Genomic DNA, 22,942 nt, shown 5'->3' with positions numbered 1-22,942 from the left:
AGTCAGCTCCTCCAAACCTTGCTCCCTGCTGAAATATGTCCACGGCAACACAAATTACTTTTATGAGCTTTCAAACTGTGTATGATGATGACATATAGTTTCTCTCTCGGAACACTCATGTTAAAAAGCCTCACCTAAATAATTCTACATTATTTCTATTGAAATTAAACAAGAATTTTAAAGCAAATGTGGTTTACAAATATGATCCTAAAATTTTCAAACACATGGTTGGCGTTCAGTGAGTAGAATGATTAGCTAGACCCACATCCATTAGTACCAGTTTAATCCGATTGGTTATTGGTAAGGTCCAACTTGGTCAGCACAGTTTTTTCTCATTGGCTGTTGCTAACTCACTTGATCCTGGGTGATGGTTTACATCATGGCGAGTATTTTGTTGTAGTTCTATCCATCTTTAATTTCATCTTCCCTTCTAAGGGTATATGTGTTTAAATACACGGGAATTAAGTTAGCAAATATAAAGTAACTTCTATTTAGCAGTGTTTGTCAAATATCTATTGAATGAGCCAATGAATAGATAGCCTACCACATTATCAGTTAAGATACTGCCTGCTGTATTACCAATTGATGTGTTGCCTACTATGTTACTTGAACTCAGAGCCATGAGACTGTGGAGGGCCAGGTTGTCTCTGATGGGAGAACCGGGAACGCTCTTGGAGGAGGTAACATCTGAGTTGGGTCTAACAGAATCAGTCACATGAAGAGGGAGCTGGAAGTCAGTTTAGGCAGAGGTCACAAGGTGAAGAACTGCCAGACATGAAGATTCTTGGGGCATGAGAGATGACTGTAAGGCACATGGTTGAAGGTGGCCGCAGTCACAAATCAAGCCTGAAGGGGAGGCCAGAGTTGAGTCATGGAGGTCTGAGTATACTATGCTAAGGAGTTTCTTAGTTTTGAAAGGAATCCACAGCAGAGTTTTGAGCATCAAATGTGATAACATCTATGTTTTACAAAGAAAATTGATTGCAGAGTGGAGAAGAAGACAGGACATGAAATGTGGAGAGGTAAGTTGGTACTGTCATGATGGTTCGGGCAAGGTGAGAGGACCAGGCAGTGGGGTCAGAGAGGATTCCTAGGGATGGAACTGGGAATGATCAGGAGGGTGAACATTCTGGACTTGTAAGCTGCTGATGGGGAGGTAAGGGTGAGGGAGGTGGCAATGATGGCCTTGCTGAGGCTTGCTAGGCCAATTTCGTGGGTGGCAACATCATCCAACTGATCCCAAACACACGAGGTCAGCGAGAGCTAGGACACAGGCATATTTACAGTCCCTCTGGGCCAGGTCCTGTGACTAATGCCATCCGACACTAAAAGCATGTTAACAAGTGGGAAAAGTACTCAACTTCTCCCAGGGTAGAAAATTCTAACAACCAGCATCCAAATGGAAACCAGACAGCTGACCAGAGGCGCTTCAAACAAACTGGTAAATGTCTACCGCCATCAACTCTCATCAGAGAGAGGACATAGTGTTGTAGGAAGTAACAATCTTTAACCAAATTTTCTGAAGTTTGAGCTTGTACGTGATATTATCAGGGGCATGGGCAAAAAGCAACTGAATTAAGCTAACACATAAGAGGTCCTGAAAGCAAGCAGGACAACATGGAGCATGCAATAAATAGAACAGACACTTTTATATTCACAGTTCAGAAAAAAATAAACCAAATAGTCAAATCAACCCTTTCTATTGCATTATTTAAAAGTATGCAGAAACTTTTATCTACTAAGAAAGTATCTATCAACACATGCACTTGACTTGCCCCAAATAGCTGGAGCAACTTCAAAATTTCAGGTAGAAGGGTGTTTTTTTTTTTTTTTTTTTTAATCATTCTCTCCTGGACCAGCTCAGCATCACCATAATAATTAAAGGAAGAAACATGTCAAAACTCACTTGGCTGCTAGAGCCATTGGAGCCACAGCTGTTGTGATTCTTAATGCATTTACAGTGCTTGCCAACGCTCCTTCTAACTCCGCATCCTTAAGCTTTCAATGGTTGTGCTTTGTTTGTTTTGTATCCTGTGGAATAGAAAATAACCTGCACTGATTGTGGCAATTGATTGACTCAGCTGGTGCCTCAGAATATGAAATGGGAACTGAAAAGCACATCTGAAAAGTGTGTGGGCTGGAGGTGAGCAGGAAGGGGGTGCCTCCACCCCGGATTGCGCGCCGAAGCACGGAACCAGCTGTGTCAGGCAATGGTTCTATCAGCTAAGTAACACAAAGTACCTTTAATTCCACTTGCCCCTTCCTCTGTTTTCAGATCTCAACAAAGATGCTGTGGCGCACCACGCCATTCTTAAAACTTTTCTAGAAGTATGTACAGTTCTCCCTCTGCCAGCTAGCCTCCAGCAGGGGAGAGATGGGCACCCCTGGGGAGAGCTGTCCTCCCCATGCTCTGCGGGTGTCCCCACTGAGCATCCATGTCTGTCTTCCCATCCAAGGGTCTGTCTTGTCTAAAGGCATCTGAACCAGAATGAGGAATTACAAGTGCAAGGTCCACAGAGTGGAGGCAGCTTTCAGGGGGTGGTTTTTCTTTAAGTTTTGTTGGGTTTCCTGAGGTAGGGCGCAAGTAAGCAAAAAATAGACTCGGAAGGGCAATTGAGATGTTTTAATAATAATTCCTTCTTCACTTGCTACAACTTCGTCAAATATGCACACAAGCATCCAATGTTAACATGGTGCTCCATTTAACAAAATTGGCTATTTTACTTAGAAAAGAGGGGGAAGGATGAGAGAGGAGAATACCTAATCCATCCATTTCTTTGCTACCAGGAGATGGACATGTTTAAACAAAATCAGGGTTTCAGAAAAATGCATAGGTTGTACTTAAGCCCGAAGATTCTGGCATAATATCTTCAATTTCCCAGTTTAAATTGAGCTGAAAAACAGTTTCCATGTTCAATTATACAATTAATCACCAGTGCTCGTACCCTTGAGAAATATACAGGAGAAAAGTAAGTGGGATGAGAATAATACTTTTCTAAATATATTTAGATATATATGTACACACTATTTTTTTTTCAAGACCAGGCTGCAAAGAGTTACTTAGGTTGTAAGTTCTAGTTCCAGCAAATGGAAAATAAATTTTTGTGCCCCACAGCAATATTATTAGCTAATGAAACAGTGCCATCTGTGTTTTTCAGGATGCCCTGTCTGGGAGTAGTTTCGACGTGCTGTCCTTTTATCTGAATTCTACAATGATCACGAAATGTGTTCTTTCAGATTTAAGTGACTGTGGTCCTACGGAAGGTTAACGTCTTTTCTGCTTGGATCCCCAGAGGGACTTTCAGTCATAAAATAGAGAAGGAAAGAAAAACTTTTGGGGACCCCAGAGGGGGAGGAATTTGCTCTCCAAGCCCGCAGGGTCCCCCCTGAGGCTCCCTGTGGCAGGACGCAGCAGCCTGTAGCTCCCACCTGCCGGCGCAGTGAGAAGGGACAGGGCCCCAGACACCTGCATCTAGGATGGGGCCCATCAGTTCAGGGAGAAGCAGCAGAGTCACCGTGACTCCAGAGGACAAAGGCCCAAGTCTCTGGGGGCAGGATGGCCCCGTCCGACTTGTGTTCCACATGGGCAGCTATCTCCTTTCTCCCAATTTTGGTAAAACCACAGCTGTTCCCCCAGAGGCTAGCAGAGACTGCTCTTTGCTTGCTGGGAGGAAGAACACCTCCTCTTCTGCAGCAACATAAACAAACTTGCCCTTTCTGCTCGGTCTTTCTCCAGAGAGCCCTGATCCACTCTCCTATGACAACCTGCCATTTTCTGTTCAATTCAGCATGTTTACTTTTTTTATTGTGATTCATGTCTGAGTTTCTTTTGAATCAAATTACTGCATCTCCCTGGTGAGATATGCCATATGACGATCTTGTTAGAACAAAATCAAATATAAAATTTGCACTCAGTGCTACTCAGTCTCGTCCCCACCACATGTTTTCCCTTTTGTTTGGACACACTTCTGTCAGCTACTTGAATGGTAATGAATCCTTCCAGCGCCTAGGACAGTTTTCAGACATTTCTGTCTTGGAATAGATAAAGACAGACTGGTTGAAATGGTGTCAACAGAGAGAAAGTCACTATTTCAAAACTATTTTACAATGTAGATGGCTAGTTTTTCCCGATATACACGGACTGAAGAAAACCAGAAAGACCAACTGATTGAGCCTGGTGTGTCACGGCACTCACTGGAGACTTTCTTAACATTTTATCCTCAGAGATGTAACATCGTTCATTGCTTCAGTAAGTCATGAAGCCAAGCATTCCATAGCATTTTTTTTTTGAATGGGAATGGAGCAATGTAGTTCACATTATGCTTTCCAGTGAATAGTTTCCCTCTCCCCTTTACTTTTCTGGGTGCTGGTATTGTCTTTCAAGCAATTCCTGTGTGCCTCATACACATAATGTTTAAAAAACTAGATGGTTGCTAAGTAGTGCAGGTATGAGTCTCCATCCAAATACAGGAGAGACCCATGTTACCTGTTTTTCTTCAGTTACCATGACTTCCAGAGTAACGTTCAAACTTCTTGGTGTGATGCTTTGTGATCTGAGCCTGACCACCCATGACCCTTCGCCCTACCTAGGATTCAGGCACACAGCACTACCGCCATTTCTAAGTATATCCCATTGTCTAGATTTTGTATCTACCTGGAATCTGCCTTTTTTTACATTGTCCTGGCCAACTCCCTAGCTCATCCTAGCTTAGTCTGGTGCCACAGACTACCCAACATGCCTCCAGTGGCCTTGAAAGTCCTGCTGCAAATCTCTCGCATGGGGTTTAACTTGACAGGCATGCTGTAGTCCCTGTACGGCCGCTTCCTCTAGTGGGGCGAGCTTTCTGAGGTTGAGGGCAGGGCAGAAAGTTCTCTGCATTCCCCAGTACCCAGCAGTATCAGACTCTGAGCATGTATTTTAGTACACACTGGTAGACTAATGGGCATAGCAACTTGTTAAATTAACTACCTCTCCTCCATCTTTTGTTGCCAAGACACTCTAGAACCTTTTTAAGAAATAAACAGTATTTGGTGGTCGACAGTCACATAACATTCCCTAGGACTTTCCTAATTTCTATATGAAAATATTCTTTTAGCAATAAAAGGGGACAGAATATATTTTGAAATACTTATTTTCTCAAACTCCTTGTCCACAGAATCAAATGTATCTACCCATTTAAGTTACTTATTAATGGGAACTTTTGATGATAGGTGCATGGCAAGGAAACCATCGAGTGTTTTAGATGAAGCAAAAATGTACAGAGCCATAAAATGACTGGCTCATTCTATCCTCAGAGTGCTGAACAAGAAATGATAGAGATGTACTGAAACCACAAGGTGACACCATCCCCCCGAAAAGAACATGGTGTGAACTTTTCTCTTGGATCTTATCATAAGTATTTTCCTCTTTTACTTAGTTAACACTTCAACTAAATGCCAGATTCAATTCTAGCACGTATGATGCTAAATGAGTTTATCTCCACAACAAGCTTATGAGGTGGACACTATAGGTATTCCATTTTACAGATGAGGAAACTTAGGCCCAGAGAGGTTAGGTACCTTGCCCAAGGTCACACAGCATAGAAGATGCAGGGCTAAGCTGGAATATGGGCAGTCTGGGATCAGAGTCCATATCCCAAACCACCACAAGATTCACACCACACCAGACAGTCAGGGCACTCCTGACTTCCAGTGTGGATTAAATGAAAGGATGCACACTTAGCTGCCAGGTTCATAGAGCTGTGTGTGGAGCACTAGGATTAATCCCTACAGAATCTTCCATTTCATAATTCTCCTCTTAACCTCCCTGTTTGTTCCTGCTTTCCTTTCTAGCACATGTTCTTTTTAAGTTTTTTTTTCTTTCTTCTTCTTTTCCTCTTTAAAAAAAAACAACAAACTGATAATGGTTTTGGTGTTTAAAAGCACTTATACCCCCCAGTTTACTGAGATATAACTGACATGTAACATTTTGTTAGTTTCAGGTGTGCAATGTGATATTGGTATATGTTTATATTATAGTCTTCTCCGATCCACTGAACAGCTAGGATGAAAAAAAGAGTTTTTTTGAAACATAATTAATTAATACATTTTATTTCAGTGTAATAACCCTTAGTAAATCATCAATTAGAATATGCTTCAAATGAATATAAACTGTTTTAGTTTGTACTTATAAATCATATTTCTTTAGGAGATATGAATGGGAAATGATTTTTGGGTATGCTTTCAAATACGCATCATCTATAGTGTGTTATAGGAAGTCTCAAGGTATTTTTACATAGTCCATGAAAAATTGGACTCAGGTGATTTTATGAATTGTTCTTTGAGCCTATAACTAATCTCTTTGACATGAACATCTTTAATAAACATTTGAGCAATATCTGCATTCAGAATATTGGATAGAACTAAGACATCATTTCTATTCATTAGGCTTATATTTTCTCACTAACCTAATTTTGTCTTTCATAAGATATTAATGCTTTTGGAAGTCTTACTCTTAATCCTATTAATTCCTAAGCTAGCCTTTAAAAGTGCATGAGGAGATATGCAGAGGCAGTCAGTTTCACCAAATTACAAGCTAAATTGCTAACAGTAGATCTAAGAAGTTGGGGGTTGTTAAAATGCAGAACTTCATCTGAAAATATTGCCTGGACTGAAATCCAACCCTAGAGGCCTTAGTTTCCTTGGCGCAGCAGCCTTCTGAGCCGAGGTTATAGGCAACACAGGAGGACACTCCGGTCAGCAGAGCAGAGCATGTCTCCGCTGGCCTAAAGACCCAGTCTTAAAAGAGGCATAGCTGTGCTGCAGCTCTGACTGCTGTAATGAACTCTTTGGTGATTCGGCTCAGAAACGGAGCTAAACCCAAGACAATGCAGCATCTGGGGCATGAAATGAAGTATCATGAGTGTCCCCGAGAGGAGAAAGAAGCAGAGTTTGAAATAAGCAGAGTTTGAAACTCGTAGGGTATGGAGGTGGTAGGAACTGATTTTTAAAATACTTTTTTATATTTTATTTTTTTTAAGATTTTATTTATTTATTCATGAGAGACATACACAGAGAGAGAGAGAGACACAGACACAGGCAGAGGGAGAAGCAGGCTCCGCGCAGGGAACCTGACGCGGGACTCGATCCTGGGTCTCCAGGATCACACCCTGGGCTGAAGGTGACGCTAAACCGCTGGGCCACCCGGGCTGCCCTAAAATATTTTTTTTAAATAAAGATTTTTATTCATTTATTTGACAGAGTGAGAGAAAGAGAGAAAGAGAAAGAGAGCGAGCCCAAGATGGCAGAGCAGCAGGCAGAGGGAGAGGGAGAAGCAGGTTCCCTGCCAAGCAGGGAATCATGACCTGAGCTGAAGGCAGATGCTCAACACCTGAGCTCCCAGGCACCCCCTAAAATACTCTTAATTCCAGACAAAATGTTTCCCAATCATGAGCTGGTTAGGTAGATGTAGTGGCAGAGACACACTCTAAAATGTCAAGAGCTACACATCTATATAATCTTGTTTTTACTGTACACAAGCTGCTACTTTTTCATCATCAATGAGTGTGAACTAATTTTATTTAATAAGGTAAAAAAAGAAGTCCAGCCCCGCTCGCTTCCTCCCCTTCACTGGCCTCGCCCATATGCACACACTCAAGTGATGGGTACACTTCTTTGAATCAGACTTCTTCAAATCAGTTAATTCTCTCCAGTTCTTGAACGACTTTCCAACAGAATTAGCTAATGACTGAGGTGGTAAAGTGAGCCCTACATTTTAGAAAAGGTGAGAGAACACTGGTGTGCCTGGAAATGCCCCAGAGAGCTGCCCACCCTAGGTCCCGGTATAGCCACACTCTCTCTGGGCTGGCAGGACAACAGCTGTCACAGCCGTGACACTAGCCAGCCCCTTTACAGGGAACTAATCTCCACCACATGACATCACTGGTTGGTCTGTAATTGCTTTAAGTGGACAGTTTCTTCCTGGATAACTACCACAACACTATTAGGATTTAACATCATAATTACAGAAAAAGCCAAGAAGCATAAACATGAGTGAGGAAAGAGCCTGGTAGGCCTGTTTCATTGCATATTTATGAGGAATAATGGAAAAGGTGAATTGGGCCTCCTTTTTCCATTTTATGCACGTTACCTTCCCGGTAATAAATCTCATGGCCAGATGGGAACAGACCCCAGGATGACATGCCTGGTCCCTTTCTGGCAGCCCTCCCGGGTCCCGCCGGTCAGCTGCAGGAGCTGGGAGCCCGTCCCTGGCATCACGTCCAGGATGGCAGAGAAGGAGCTGTGGTGCGGCGCTCGTGCTCACCTCGTACTCCTCCTTGAAGCCATAGCTCTCGGCACACTTCATTTGCGTGATGTGTTGAAGCAGGTCTGCCACCCTGATGGCAGGGTGGAGCTGCCCAGTCTGGTAGGGCACGTCAGCCGGCTCCCTCTTCTTGTAAGTGTGCGATTGCACCAAGCTGCTGGTGTCGCTGGCCATCGTGTGGCTTTCGTCTAAGGAAAAGAAGGCCATGATGGAAGTGAGGGGGACCATGGGCTACGTGAGGGTCACTGAGAATGCTAAGAAGCTGCTGCTGAAACCCACCTCCACCTACAGCTTCAATAATCCCTACGGTGGCTCAGCAAAAAAAGAAAAGTTAAAATGTTTAGAAATTTGAATGGGATTGGCAATACTGATAGGAATGAGGCAGAAATCTTTGTTTTTTTTTACAAAGCAGTCCAAACGATATATTGGTTTCACAAAGCTAGTCAGTAAGAACCCTTTAGCCTTTGGGCGCTCCAGTTTATAGAAGTTTCAGTCTGAAACTTCACCAAGGCCTGGCCCCAAACCAGCCTTGTATCCTTCCAAAGATTGGTTAACTAGTTTGTATGATGAAGTAAATAAACTCTGTACAAATGTTCTGTGAGCAAAAGAAAAGTGCACAAAATGGGTTGGCTTATAAAGCTAGCAATGAAAATGTGGGCTCAACACATGAACTCCAAGGAAAGCAGAACTAGGAAACAGACTGGGTCTGATGAGTCACTCACATGCTCCAGTGTCAGAAAGCTTGACAGAAGACTGGGGACCAGCACATCACACATGGAATGTTCTACAAGAGCTAACATGCAGGCCGACACACAGCAGAACCAGCTGGCTTTGTCAGAATCTACAGATAAGACACACACTCCCATTCATTCCCTTCACACCTTTTCCATGGGCGAATGGGGGAACTTACCATTTATTGGCACTTTTAAGAAGGTACATATCAGGAGAAAAGAGGAGAAAAAGGAAACAGGGCATAAGCAATAATACCGTGTGAATAATTACAGGTAGTCTTTTGTCTGTGCTTTCCTTTGATAGTTAAGTTTTCTATCTGTAGGTGCTCAGAGGTCAAGGCCTCAATTCTTCCATCACCTTGGGATGGGAGTGTTTAATATAAGCACTCAAAAACAAAAAGGAGGTTAAAATAGTATCATAATTGCTCTTCATTCCCCATGAACTAAGTAATGACTAACTAAGTCTTATTTGTATTCGACACATTTTCTTGTTTAAATTTCCTGAACAAGTCAACCAAATCGTACTACAAAACTAATGTCAAAATTTGGTCAAAAAGCCTAAAGAGGCTATATTTTAATGGAAGACTCCTAGCAAATTAGATTAATCAACTGCAGAAATTGTAGCTATTAAAAAATATCTTATGCAGGAAGGTGCTATTAGATTAAGAGTTCCACATGCTACAGGTTAGCTCATTATAATGCTGAATCCCTTTAGCTGTTTTGTGATTGAGGATGTGTCACATAAAATATGTTAACTTCACTTAAAATGAGAATGTTAAATCAAAATTGATTTCAGGTATACAGAATTAAAGATTATTAAAAAAGTGTATGTTCATTTTTAAAAAATTACCAGATTGTTTATCAATAGGGACTTCAGCTATGGGTATTCTTTCTTTTTTCTTTTCTTTTCTTTTTCTTTTCTTTTTTTTTGTTTTCTTTCTTTCTCTCTCTCTCTCTCTCTCTCTCTCTCTCTCTCTCTCTCTCTCTCAGAGATTCAGCTCCAAGGGAAATTTAGTTCAAGGACACTTGGTTAGCTGGGCCTGTTATCTGAAACCTCAGTTCTATCTGCATCACAAAGCACCTGGGGATGCATGGTATGAAAGGTGGTACACAAGTGTGTAGCTATGTCGCTGTTGCTGAAATGGGACCTGTATCACTACAAGGTGGCTAAAGACACAAAGACAAAATAAAAAAGAGTGGTAAGTTGATTTTATGATTTTGTTTTTCATTTGGATTTGCTTTGAAATTAGCCATTCATATGTTCCCATCTTATTATAACAGTCACAAATAAACTGGGAAATTTCCACATCAGGTTTACTTGCTGGCAACTGCCAAGCTCATAAAATGGGATACTGAATCCATTGAGCTTTTAGATATTCCAGCAGGAAGTTCTGTTCTTTATACTAAAATAAATGGAACATTAATTAGTTTCCCCCCTGTGCCTCTTCTCATTCTCTCAGTTTTGTACCTTTTGGGATGAACATAATTAAATGCCCTCCATTGTGGACTGACCTTCTAAACTTCCCCTAAATGAATCATTTGGGTCTTTTTTTTTTGTGGAGACACCACAACCTGGTAGGGCTCTGGTCTTAGGGCTAGGCATTCTTGGAAGGTTTAATTCCCAGAGTGGCCACCACTGTTCCCATCGTACTTAGCACATCCCGCTGCCTTATGATCTCGGCCTCATTACTAGTGTGCAGGGCCCATCTTAAAGCATTTAAACACTACTGAGACCATCTAAGACATGAGTGCGATTATCAAGTACATAGATATCAAAGAGGGAATAAAAGGCTTCTCGTGCCATCTGTTCTATGAAACTGGGTCACCTACACTATTAGAAATTCTGGATTCCACCAAAATTAGTGATTAATCAGTTCACTCTGACTTAAAAATAATTATTACTGATAAAATATATCATTTGTCATTGATTTCCTGTATTTGTTTAAAAGTTACCAACAATTATTTCCACTAAAAATTATGCCTAGAAGGAAATCAGAAACAAAGCTTCTCACAGTTCTGATGGTTTTTGAAGAATTCGTGAACCTATATTCTTTAATAGACTATCTTCAATTCTCAACAAACCAGCTGAAAAATCTAGAATTGAAAAGAGTGCTATGTTTTTGAGGTGTGTGTGGGGTCTTCTATTTACCTATCTATAAATATCCATCAACATCTATTTATCTATCTGCCTACCTACCTACCCTATCTACTTGTTAATCTCTCTCTCTCTCTCCCTCTCCCCCCTCCCTTTTTTTTGGGTAAGAAAATGATGTAAAGGCACAGTAAAGCTCTATACATTATTAGGCTGGCACCTTAACACATAAGAATAAAAGGTGGAGATAATAAAGGATTTAAGGGTGCCGAGCTCCAAGTCACAATAAAACGCTCTTGTCTTAATGTAAGTTGTTAATAGTGCTGTTTCCCAAAAGTGCCAGAGTAGATGTATGTACAGCTTATCTTCTTCCCATGGTGTCAAGGGATCACCTCATTAATCCTTACTATGCAATATACAGATTCACATCTGCACCAAACACCATGGGAGGAACGGTTCCCGAGCACTGCCATTTGCTGCATTGGTACATCTATAAGCCAGACGTGATAACAGTTATTTGTCAATCTGGCTGACTTACTCTTCACAAATGTGCATCATTTCTGCTACTTGAATTGTCTGTTCAAGTGATTCCCTTTCGGTAAAGAAGCCTAACCAAATTTAAAAGATGTCATTAGTGTTCATAATAACAAAGCAGCGACTTTAAAAAATGATATTTGTTTAATAAGCTTATCTTAATCCTGCTGTGCAATCTGAACATTTTCTTCCCTCTGACAGTACACATCTCAGCCCTCCCCACTCCAGCTTCCCCAAGGTCAGAATATCTACTAGAGGAGCTGTAGAATGAATGCCGTGGCACACAAAGAAATCGCAAATCTTTGCCTATCAAAAGATGCTGCTATGTCATCTGCATGTAGATGACATTGTTCGGGTGCCTAAAATTAGCCTGTGCCCCTTACTTACGAAAAGAATAAAAATGCAGCCTTTCCTCCATCTAGCTGGTATTAAAAGGGAGGAAGGCTTTAGTGAGCTTTGTTTATAGCCTGCAAAATGATGCAAATTTAAAAATTAGGGTTTATGTCCATTCTTTAACCTCTGTCTGAGTTGAGTTGTAACTCAGGCAACAAACTTGCTTAAGGTCAGAAAACACCATAAGGAAAACACATCACCCTCCTAAGGAAAACACATCACCCTCCGTACAAAAATCGTAACAACTTAGAGAAAAGAGAAGCACAGGGGGAAAAATTATGTTGCAAAGATATCAACCCTTGTAAAGAGAATTAGGAAGCAGGAGTTGAAGAGCTGAGGATGGAACTTTGGCTACGATGAATTGGTATATACCTTGAAGTCGTTTGTGTTGTGCTCCTTTTCGGTAAGGTTAGTAGTAGAGAGAGAACATAGCCGTGATACACTTGGGTTATTGATGCATCTCAAATGCAACAGCAGCTCATGCTTGTTTGATTATCAGAGCCAGGTAACGCCATTTCCCCAAAACCTTCTTACATTGGACAAACGGAAGTTCTTTCAGCTCCCCAAGGGAACAGTTTGCATTTTCAATGTGTTCTGCACCACTGGGCTAACATTTTATTTCATTTCTAGTGACATCTGACACATAATAAACCATGTGATTATAAAGTGCCATCTTGTCACTTTGCTGCTGAGAACATCAGCTCCTTTGAAATTCCACTGTGTGACAGACACTTGGGAATGCTGGGGGTGCCCTGAGAGGCTCTAAGGAGGGGTGGGGGACCCAAACTCCCCTGTGATCATTTTTTCTGCATAACATTTGGCATAATTAGAAAAATGCTATTTTTGAAATTGAAGTTTTTAGTGCTTAGTGGTAAGTGAAAATAAGCAGCAGCAATTTTTACTTTTACGACTGTCACATTACAGAATTCAGCTTTTGGAAGTACACAGAGGAGTGATGACATACTGTGTTTTCCCTTGGGATCAAATCTGACTTTAAATTCCGAACATAGAAAGGGAAAATACTAGAGCCAGGACAGTTCATTTGAACCTTTGGTATCATTTCTGACATACACGAGGCAAACCCTTCTTATCAATGGAGACTGCTTGGAGAAAGTCTTTTTATTAACTATGCCCTCCCCCCAGGCCACCCACCACCCCCTTGTCCTGCTTACAATTACTGCATCATACAGAACAGAACTCCAGGCTTCTATAGAGTGGCCACTGACTTTCTAAATTACTCCTGCAATAAACTGTGATAAAGGGAAATGTTCTCACCTAAAATTGCAGTTGGCACAAATGGGTCTGTCATACATCATAAGCGGGTCAATGCAGAGAAAGTAAAAAGAGAAAGAACAGTAAATGATTGATGAAAGGCCCCCCCACTTTTCCCGCAGAAAGCCATAGAAAGCATCGTGTTACAACACATCAAACGTATTAAGCTCCTCAAGCATCATGGACAGCAAAGTGAGAGCGCGGATTGATTCTGATTGCTAAGGGGTTATGAACGCATGAACAATGGAAAAATCTGTTACCTGGGTAGTAGGAATTGGGCACCGATGTGCTCAGTGTATTCGTTTTCATTGTAAAGGACGAGGGTGAAGACACAGCTGTAAAAGAGAAAAGGACTAGTCAGTGGTTGCGGAGAGGCAGTACCTGAAAATCCTGCCCTCTGAGGTTGCTCAGGACACCATGCTGGTAGAGACTTGACTGAAGAAATGGCTTACATCTATTGAAATCTATATGGTAAATGCTATCACTCACCACTGTCTCTGGGGAATTATTTGTACTTCAGAGGACAAGCACCCTTTTATCCCCTAAATGATTTTCTTACCCTACACATGAAGAAAAATCCCCATAACCTTTGCGGCCATTTTGAATCGAGAAATTCATTAGACTTCTAGCCTATGCTTGTAGAATTCTAGTATTATGCCATTTTTTGTTTGTTCGTTTGTTTTGTTTTTATGGCTAAGGGTATGAGAAGGTGTCTACCTTTTTGGAGAATTTTCTGAAGGTTGATGTTGCAATTTGCCAACTTCTCTCTTTTGTCCTATTTTGGATATTCTGAGAACTTCCTATAATGTTATGACCTGGTTTACAAAAAATAAAGGTGATGTTTCATGTGCACTGTATATAAGGTGAAAGTTTCATGCCTACATATTGTTCTGTTAGTCTTTCAGTCTTTATAAAAATGCTCATTTTTCTTTGAAATACTCCTCTGATAGACTCAGGATTTAACTACTAGACCTCTTCTCCCTTCATGTCCATTGGGAGGGAAAGTCAATCCATCCAATTAATCTGATTTCAATGAACGTAGGTATTTCATTTTTTAAAAGTAGTCTGTGAACTCTCTTAAACATCTTAATTGATTAGTGCTTTAAAAATCACCTTAATTTCATTAAAGGGGAAGGATAAATGATTTAAATGTGCTCAAGTGTTCAAGTTGGTTAAACATAAGTTTAAATCCTAACTTTCAGATGCAGTTATACAATTTATTTGATGCTAAAGTTCTGGATCAGGACACTAATACCCAATTACATCATTTTATTACGGGAAGAAGTACCAAATCCTTGTTGCTATTGTATGTTACCTTTATTCTGCTGACATATTAATATATTTTAGCTCTCCTGGAGAAGTTCCTTTATGACAGTGTTTTTTTACATCTGTTTATATTTTTAAAATGTAGAATTAATAAAAGACAGATGAAGAACCAGAACCCAGTCTGCCTGTCATTCATATGATATTTTTCCGAAATAGAGAGATATCATATTTATAATGCATGTTTATGGTCAATGGCCAGGAAAAAAGAGAGCAATTGACGAAAATAAGAACAAAAACCCTGAGTACTTATAAAACATGCTAGGGTCAGTAAGAATAATGTCTATTATCTACAGACATATTAATGTCATAGGTAAGAGGGTGCAAAGCAGATACAAAATAGCTATGTTTATTTTCATCCTTTAAAAATATATTTTAAATGCTTTGATCTTTAGTATAAAAATTAAACCCATTCCCTCTCTACATATCTACTCCCCTCCTTTGTGTAATGTATTAAAAGAAGATGGTACGACTCCCATTTGCTTTGGTGAACAGATTATTCCCCATTTTCATAAATATGTCCATGCTTATTTTTAAATTCTCCAATTTTATTTTTCTCACTGTCTCATTTCTAAAAGATACTCATCTCCCAACCCTAAAAGGCCTCACACATACTCAGACTTGTAATAGATTCAGGGTTGGAAGCTCAGGGATCTAATGAACCCCTCTTCTGCACGTTTCCTTCCCCAGTAGCTCATCTCTTATTTTGAAGGCACTAAGAAAGTAACTATGATAAAGTTTAACATCATGGGCACTCCTGAGGGTTGGGGATTGGATGGCACCTACTCACTGCTCACAGAGGGGAAGGAAAATGGTACGCCTACTGCTGTGCTTCCTCTATCGGCTTTATTGATGGGAGGCATAAAATAATGGCTCGTAGCAGATGAGCCATGGAAGCTGATGCTGGTTTCTGCAGCAACCTGAGCATTTTTGGATTTCCACAGATATGCTCACTTTTTAAGAAGTTACTTTAAGAAGTAACTGCCAAATTGAATTTCCTGTCCAGAGGCAAATATTCCCTGTTGTTCAAACTTCAAAAGCCTAGAAACTACTCAAGTAGGTTTATACTCTGGGGAGGTAATTCCTAGTAAATTTATGTGTGAGGAATTTCACCATGAAATGGGAAATTTGGAAGATTAATGGGTTATCCTAGAAAGTGAGAACATCTATCTGTGCAGCCCCTTCCATGATGATGTTGAAGAAGTAACCACTTCTACCAAGATTCTAACCCTGTTGGTGATAGGCAAGACTCTTTCTATCCACCCCACCTCCAGCCCACACCAGTGTATCGTAAGTTGCTTTATTTTGGCCATTAAATGCATTGTACATATACACATATAATATTTGATGTAGTTTGTGGGATACTAGAGTACCAAAGATTATGTCATTTACACTGAAAATGCCACCAAAGGGCAAAGAGCAATGACCAAGGATGAAGAGAGCCACCCTTCCCACTGAGGTGACAATTTAGTGTTTGCTAAACTCTTGCTCCACTGGGCAAGTTGTGCATATAGATGAATGAATGTAGTGCCTTGAAGTAGGAAGAGGTGGGCATGTATAGCCACCAAAAATAGAAAGCAGAAACTCTCTGGAGCCTGGATTAATGCAGGAGAAGGGCAAAGCATGAGGGAGAGGGGGACACTGACCATGTAGAGACCAGAGAGAGGATGGGCAGATGGGGTGCCTGGGGCTTCAGTAAAAGAACAGGCCGAGCTGGTGGTCAGGACACAGCACACACTGTCCAAGCTGGTATCAGCCCTCTCCCCAAACCCCTGAAACCCGATTTCTGGGCTACTTGGTCACGGTTCCAGACTTTCTGCATTTTTATTAATGATGGTGATGGCTGCACTTTTGTTCCATCCTCCTGCTGTCCAACATGTTAAGTATGAGACTAGGGTCAGCGGAAGTCTGTGGACATGGATTTCACAAAGTAAAGAAACCTCTGCCCTTGAGTCCACCATGGCCATGAACCACAGAATCAGACACCCACATGGATTTACTTCTGGTCTCTGAGAAGATCACCAGGGACACAAGAACTGCTCGTCTTGTTCTTCATATTTTAAATCAAACTGTTAGCTTTTTAAAATAATGCCTGGTACCTGGAGCACAGGTGGCAATATGGGAAGGCATTAGCTGGAGTTTGGTTTACAAACCTGGTGTGAGATGTGAGGCTTGTGAAGCGGAAATACAGTTTAACTTATTAATTGACACTAATAGCCCTATAATAGAGGCAGAACCTGTGAGCTAAACAAATAAACAATTAACTTGTTCCTGTCATTTAGCAAGCTGTTTTCTAACAGGCTTCCCTGTGTAGTTCCACACCTGGCTAGCTCATAAACAGGATCTCAACAGCAAAAAGGATGATGCGAAGCAGGTGCCTTCATCTTTAAGAAGAGAAAAGCCTGCATGGCAATGCTAAGGCTTCACGGAAACTTACTTGTGGCTTCCCCAGTGCTCCTTGGCTGGCCCTATCATCTCAGGCATATCATCCTCTCCTAAGCCACTCAAGGTACCCAGAGAACTTTTCAGAATTGCTGAAGGGGATGGAGAAACCACCAGGGCCTAAGAATTCTTCAGGAGGTTTCTCTGTTTTTCAATCCCCCAGTACTATCCAGCATTCTGGAAAACCAGAGAAATGTATTAGAAGCTAAGAAATGCGTGCACTTACATCTCCCATTCAGATTGTGCGTGTCCATGAACGAGAATGCCTCGTCGCAGTTGGTGCCTTGCTCGGCATAGCTCTTGTCCATTGAGTTCACCATCACGGTCATCTCCTGACGCGTGCTGCTCATCGTCTCCTTCCGCTTCTTGGCTAGTTTCCTTAGGACAAAGAGTTCATTATATAGACATGCATGAACATGGTAAGTGAGGCCTCGACACGTGTACTGGGTCTTGATTAAGAATGATTTCTACTGAATTACTCCTATTCATCCATAACATCTATTTATGATGCCTTCTCGAGGTCAGGTCCTCTGCCAGCTGCAGAACCACAGATGAAAAGCATCCACTGCCCATCCTCAAAAAACCCATGGAGATATCAGGAATGTACAGCCTAAAATATGACTTTCTGTTTCTCCTACTATATGCCAGATTAAAATGACCAATGGCCCTAGACCAAGGCAATCACAATCTTTTTATTGATAAGCTTCTAAATTTCACTAAATTATTTTCTACAACCAGTGGCAAAGAGTGGATTCCCCTGGTAAATATCTGCCAAACAAAAACTGAATAATCCAAGGATGCATCTCCATGGCATACTGTAGAACTAAAAAAAACAAAAGTAGGCAAGAAGTGAAGAAAGTAGGATCAATGGAAGATGTGCAGGAAGGGAGCTGGCTGTGACAGACAGCCTACCCAGGGCAAAGGGGCTCAGGCCTCAGGTGCACAGGACGGTATATCCTGACTTCTCAGGGAGCTGTGACATGACTTAATGCCACATGACCCCAGAGGACTTCCTCACCTAGGCTGGTCAGCAGAGCAGAAGGTAAAGAAATTTCAAGTTGTTGGCTTCCCTTGGAGAGTTTAGCAGAGGAGTAAGTCCCCATATCTCCTCCCTCCATTAAAAAGAATGCAAAAAAGGCCAAGGAAGGTAGATTTCCAATTCTTTTGGAGACACAGTTTAACTCTTGCCTCTGAATCTTGCTCTCTGACCACAAAGAACTCATAATCTTAAGTTATAAATACCTGGACAAAGTCATAAAAACATATTAGACCTGCTATACAAATAAACAGATAAAGCAATTTTTTTTTTTTTAGCTCTTACTACCGGAGGTTGTTTTATGTACCTGGGACAGCCAAGAATAAAATGAGAGACACTTAAGGAAAACATATAAAGTGAGGTTTAAGACTATTGCACCATAATGCCAAAAATATTACGTTCTAAAACATTCTAATTCTGGCAAAGCACTGGTGGCATTTACAAAAGACGACGGCAGCCATTTCTAGTAAATCATCTTGACTCTGATTGACCTAGGACACAACAGAATTTAAAATGAGCCACATAATCAAAATCACACCCATATTAGGTGATTGCTAATGCAATGTAAGACATTGACAACATTAGACCATATGGATAATCTTTATTGTCATTTCCAAATGCCACATAATCCAAATGCTTTCTTGCCTGTAGTTATAATAATCTTTTAATTTCATACTTCGAAGGCAGAAGGGTTTCATTAATAAGTTGCCCTTTTTATTACTAAAAGTTTTTTTTAAAAAAGATACATTTTAAACAGAAAAGTGAAAATCATCTCTAACTTCTATGACAGTGTTAATGTTGTAAAGATTTGAAGAAGCAACCCAGAGTAGCTTCTTGGAGAGCTGGCATTCTTCTCTTGCCAGCATGCAGACCGTGGACCACGATGGTCTTCTTGAAACCACCTTTCAGTTTTGCTTTTTTTTTTTCCAGCCAGCCATGCTGGTCTGAGCTTGGATGTTCTCAACAGGTGTTCTGGACAGAGACAGCAACCAGGCTCAGGCCTCTCAGCTGTGGCTACAATAACACATTTTCTCTCCACTTCTGAACCTGCCAGCTCATTGGGAAAGCATTTTTAAGCCAGGTCTCTCCAGGAACACGGAAGTGGAGGGCTGAGATAATTAGCTCCACAATTCAGGCAAAAAGTCCCCTTTCTGCTGGAATTTCTTTGATTTGCTTTGGACTGATTTATGCAGATGTCTGCCTCCACATTCTCTTTTGTTCTGCCTATGAACAAGGGCATCATTAAGTTCACCAGACTTCTCTCCTTAGTCTTTTCTTGCTTGTGTTCTAATCCAATCCTTACAGGTTAGAGAGGACAGTGAATGTGCTGCTAGTGTTGGTGGTGGGAGGTGGTGGGGGATGGGGGAATGTGTGCACCAATAAAATCTAATCTCCCGGGGATCCCTGGGTGGCGCAGCGGTTTGGCGCCTGCCTTTGGCTCAGGGCGCGATCCTGGAGACCCGGGATCGAATCCCATATCGGGTTCCCGGTGCATGGAGCCTGCTTCTCCCTCTGCCTATGTCTCTGCCTCTCTCTCTCTCTCTCTCTCTCTCTCTCTGTGACTATCATAAATAAATAAATTAAAAAAAATTATTAAAAAAAAATCTAATCTCCTGGAAAAGCTCTATCTCCTTTCTAATCCTCCATCTGGGTGAACTAAGTTCAGTGATGTCAAACTATACACTTCATTTTTGCCCCCAAAGAAGCCCATTAAGGACCCAAGATAGCCTGCTCAAATCAGAGGTCCTGGCAGAGACCTATAGCTTTAAGTTTATATTAAGCACATACTCTGTTCATGAACCTTCTTCAAAACCTGGCTTACCATGTTCTCAAGTTCCAGCAGATGGATCCCCTATTGGAGGTCACAGACACTGTAAATTTCAGGAAAAAATAGAAATCCGATTTTATGTGGACTTCTTTAATTTTTAAGTGTTGTTAAATAATGCAAATTCAAACTATTAACACCCTAAGTGGTCCCCAAACAGCATGTTTATGGTACTTCTGCTCTCCGTTAATATAATAGCACTTAGGTACTTAATTAGTATTGGGATGTGAGTGGAAACTAACATGGAGTGTGCAACAGATAGTGAGTGACAGTACTCTACAAGTATTATCTCACTTAGTCCGAGTAATCTTGTAAAAGCCCTTCCTACTTCCTAATTTACAGATAAGGGAAATGGGCCTCAGAGAAAAAAGGTGATGTGTCCAAATGGTAGAGCTGAGATGGCACTCCAGATCTCTTGACCCCAAAGACATTCATTCTAGAACAATGTGTTATTTCCAGTAAAGTATCTCATTACATTATGTTTCCTTACAAGTTACGTTATAATTACCACCAAATTATATGAATACTCTACCTTCTTGTAACTGAGAATTATGCTTTGAAAAAGTAAGATTAATTTACTAGTACCTAGCCATTTACACAAAGAGATGGTATTCAATATGCTTGTTAACTAAATTAATCATTATCATACCACAATATTATTAAGGAGAGTTTTTCTACAAGCTGCTTTTCACAAGTAGCTGGCTTGGTTATGGAGGTTTTGAGTCATTGTGGGGTTGTCATTTGTTCTTATACACAGCTAAATGTGGTAGCCCATAATTACAGAGGGCTGAGGGATGCTGGATTTAGAACTGAGGATTGGGAATGACTGTGGATAAATGGAAATTTTCACTTTCTCTTTTTTTCTATTGCTCTTTTAAGCTTTGTGTTTCAGATCTGTATTTTTTTAATGAAAACTTTTAAAACTGTGAGAAAAACTTTGTGAACATAATGAAATAAAGTGTTTTGTGCAGGGAAACCCCTAAAGTGAACGGAATTCTCTTTGCAATCTTATTTAAAGATACAAGGAAATTTATGTTCCAATTTGATTTTTAACAAATTGTTTGCCTAATGTATTTCAATTTCCAGGCTCCAAATTTGGACTGCATGAACCTCAAAGACCCTTAATGATGATGATGATGATGATGATGATGATAAATTCTTATCAATATCTAAAAACGGATCATAAAAATTAGAAGACTTCTGGTTTATAGTCCAACATGTAAAGAGCTTGGAAGTCATCACTCTGTTCTAACAAGTAAAGAGATGAACAAATTGAAACCTGGAAACTCTTCTTAGCTTTGCCAGATAATTGAGGTCACAAGACTAGCTGCTGCTAGTCCTAATAAAGACTCAATAAAGACCCCAGAGACAAACAGGTGATATAAGGAATCATGACCCACCAGAGCAGAAGTCCATGAGCAGAAAGCTCTGTGAGAACCAGCTCCAGAGTAGGAAAACCTACTCTGTAGGTTCCTACGGAGTTTCTGGAGGCTCAGGTAGACAAGTCTGAGACTTAAAAACTCTAGAGGGCAACAAGTCTTTGGGGGATTCCCCATACTTTTGTGAGTTTTATTCCCAAGAGCCCTATCAGGTCCTCAAAGTAAAGATTGGAGGAAAAAAATACAAAACCCTTCAGCTTCTAGTAGAAGGAGGCAAAAGTCAGCCATTTTGAGATATACCCAGAACAGAGCATTTCTATGCTTTTTTTTTTTGAATAAAGATTTATTTATTTATTTGAGAGAGAAATAGAGAAAGTGAGCACACAAGCAGGGGGAGTTGCTGAGGGAGAGGGAGAAGTGGACTCCCTCTTGAGAGGGGAGCCAGATGCAAGGCTAGATCCCAGGACCCTGGGATCATGACATGAGTTGAAGGCAGATGCTTAACCCACTAAGCCACCCAGTTGCCCCCATTTCCATGCTTCTTGTAAGGGCTCACCCTCAAGAGGAAGTATCACTATAGCCTAACCTGCTAGGGTTTTATCAAAGCCTAACTCAGTCTAGGGGAAGAGAAATACCCAACTCCAGCTTCCTCTAGCTATCCTGTCTCACTTAGTGGTTTGGCTAGTTACTGAGAAGCACTGGTGAAGGTCACAGCCCAAGGGCACAAATTTACTAGAAGACTACAACCTAATCACAGATCTGTAGAATGCCTTTCCTCCCCCAATACTCACTATCACATTACTAAAGGACTATTTATAGCAGTTCCTTTTATTCAGTACACCAAGTCTGGATGTCAATAAAAATTACAAGGCAAATTCAAAGGCAAAAAACACAGAAGGGACAGACCAAGCATTAGAATAAGACTCAGATGGCAGGGATGTTGGAATTATCAGACTGGGAATTTAAAATAACTATGATTAATATGCCAAGGGCTCTAATGGAAAAAATAGACAACATGCCAGAACAGATGGATAGCAGAAGCAGAGATGGGAATTCTAAGTAAAAAAATCCAAAGGAATGCTAGAGATCAGAAAACCTGTAATAAAAGTGAACAATGCATTTGATGAGCTCATTCAGAGAGAAGAGATGACTGAAGAAAAAAATCTCTGAGCTGAAAGATGTGACAATAGAAATTTCTAAAACTGAAAAGCAAAGGAAAAAAAAAACAGACTGAAAAAAGAGAGAATATCCCCAAACTGTGGAACAACTACAAATGGTGTAATGAGAAACCAGAAAGGGATAGAAACAATATCTGAAGCAAGAGCGATGGAGAATTTCACCCAAATTATGTCACCAAAAGAGATCTGAGTAGCTTAGAGTATACCAAGAAGAATAAATGCCAACAAATCTACACCTAGGGATAACCTAGTCAAACTGGACAAAGTCAAAGATAGAGAAAAAAATCTTGAGAGAAGCCATAGGGGGAAAAACACCTTACTTATACAAAAGCAAGAGTAAGAACTGTATCGGATTTCTCCTCAGGAACCATGCAAGCAAGAAGATAGCAGAGTGATATTATTTAAAATGTTGAGAGAGAGAGAAAAAAAAAACAA

The 22,942-nt window shown here is 40.7% G+C and overlaps 1 protein-coding gene across 2 annotated transcripts in view; it reads right to left on the bottom strand.

The window, feature by feature from the left end:
• The window catches only part of PTPRM (protein tyrosine phosphatase receptor type M), a 768,694-nt gene that overhangs the window by 131,977 nt on the left and 613,775 nt on the right, over window positions 1-22,942 (bottom strand). For both annotated transcript variants that reach the window (XM_055323971.1, XM_055323972.1), the window contains 3 exons: window positions 17,316-17,467; window positions 13,585-13,659; window positions 8,303-8,490 (listed from right to left, as the gene is read on the bottom strand). In XM_055323971.1, coding sequence (XP_055179946.1) covers window positions 8,303-8,490; window positions 13,585-13,659; window positions 17,316-17,467 — 415 coding nt within the window. The remainder of the gene's footprint in view (window positions 1-8,302; window positions 8,491-13,584; window positions 13,660-17,315; window positions 17,468-22,942) is intronic.

This window comes from Nyctereutes procyonoides, unplaced genomic scaffold (genome assembly GCF_905146905.1).
Source record: "Nyctereutes procyonoides isolate TBG_1078 unplaced genomic scaffold, NYPRO_anot_genome, whole genome shotgun sequence".
Classification (NCBI taxonomy): Eukaryota; Metazoa; Chordata; class Mammalia; order Carnivora; family Canidae; genus Nyctereutes; species Nyctereutes procyonoides.
The sequence above is the reverse complement of the archived record's forward strand: the minus strand, read 5'-3'. Positions and strand labels throughout refer to the sequence as shown.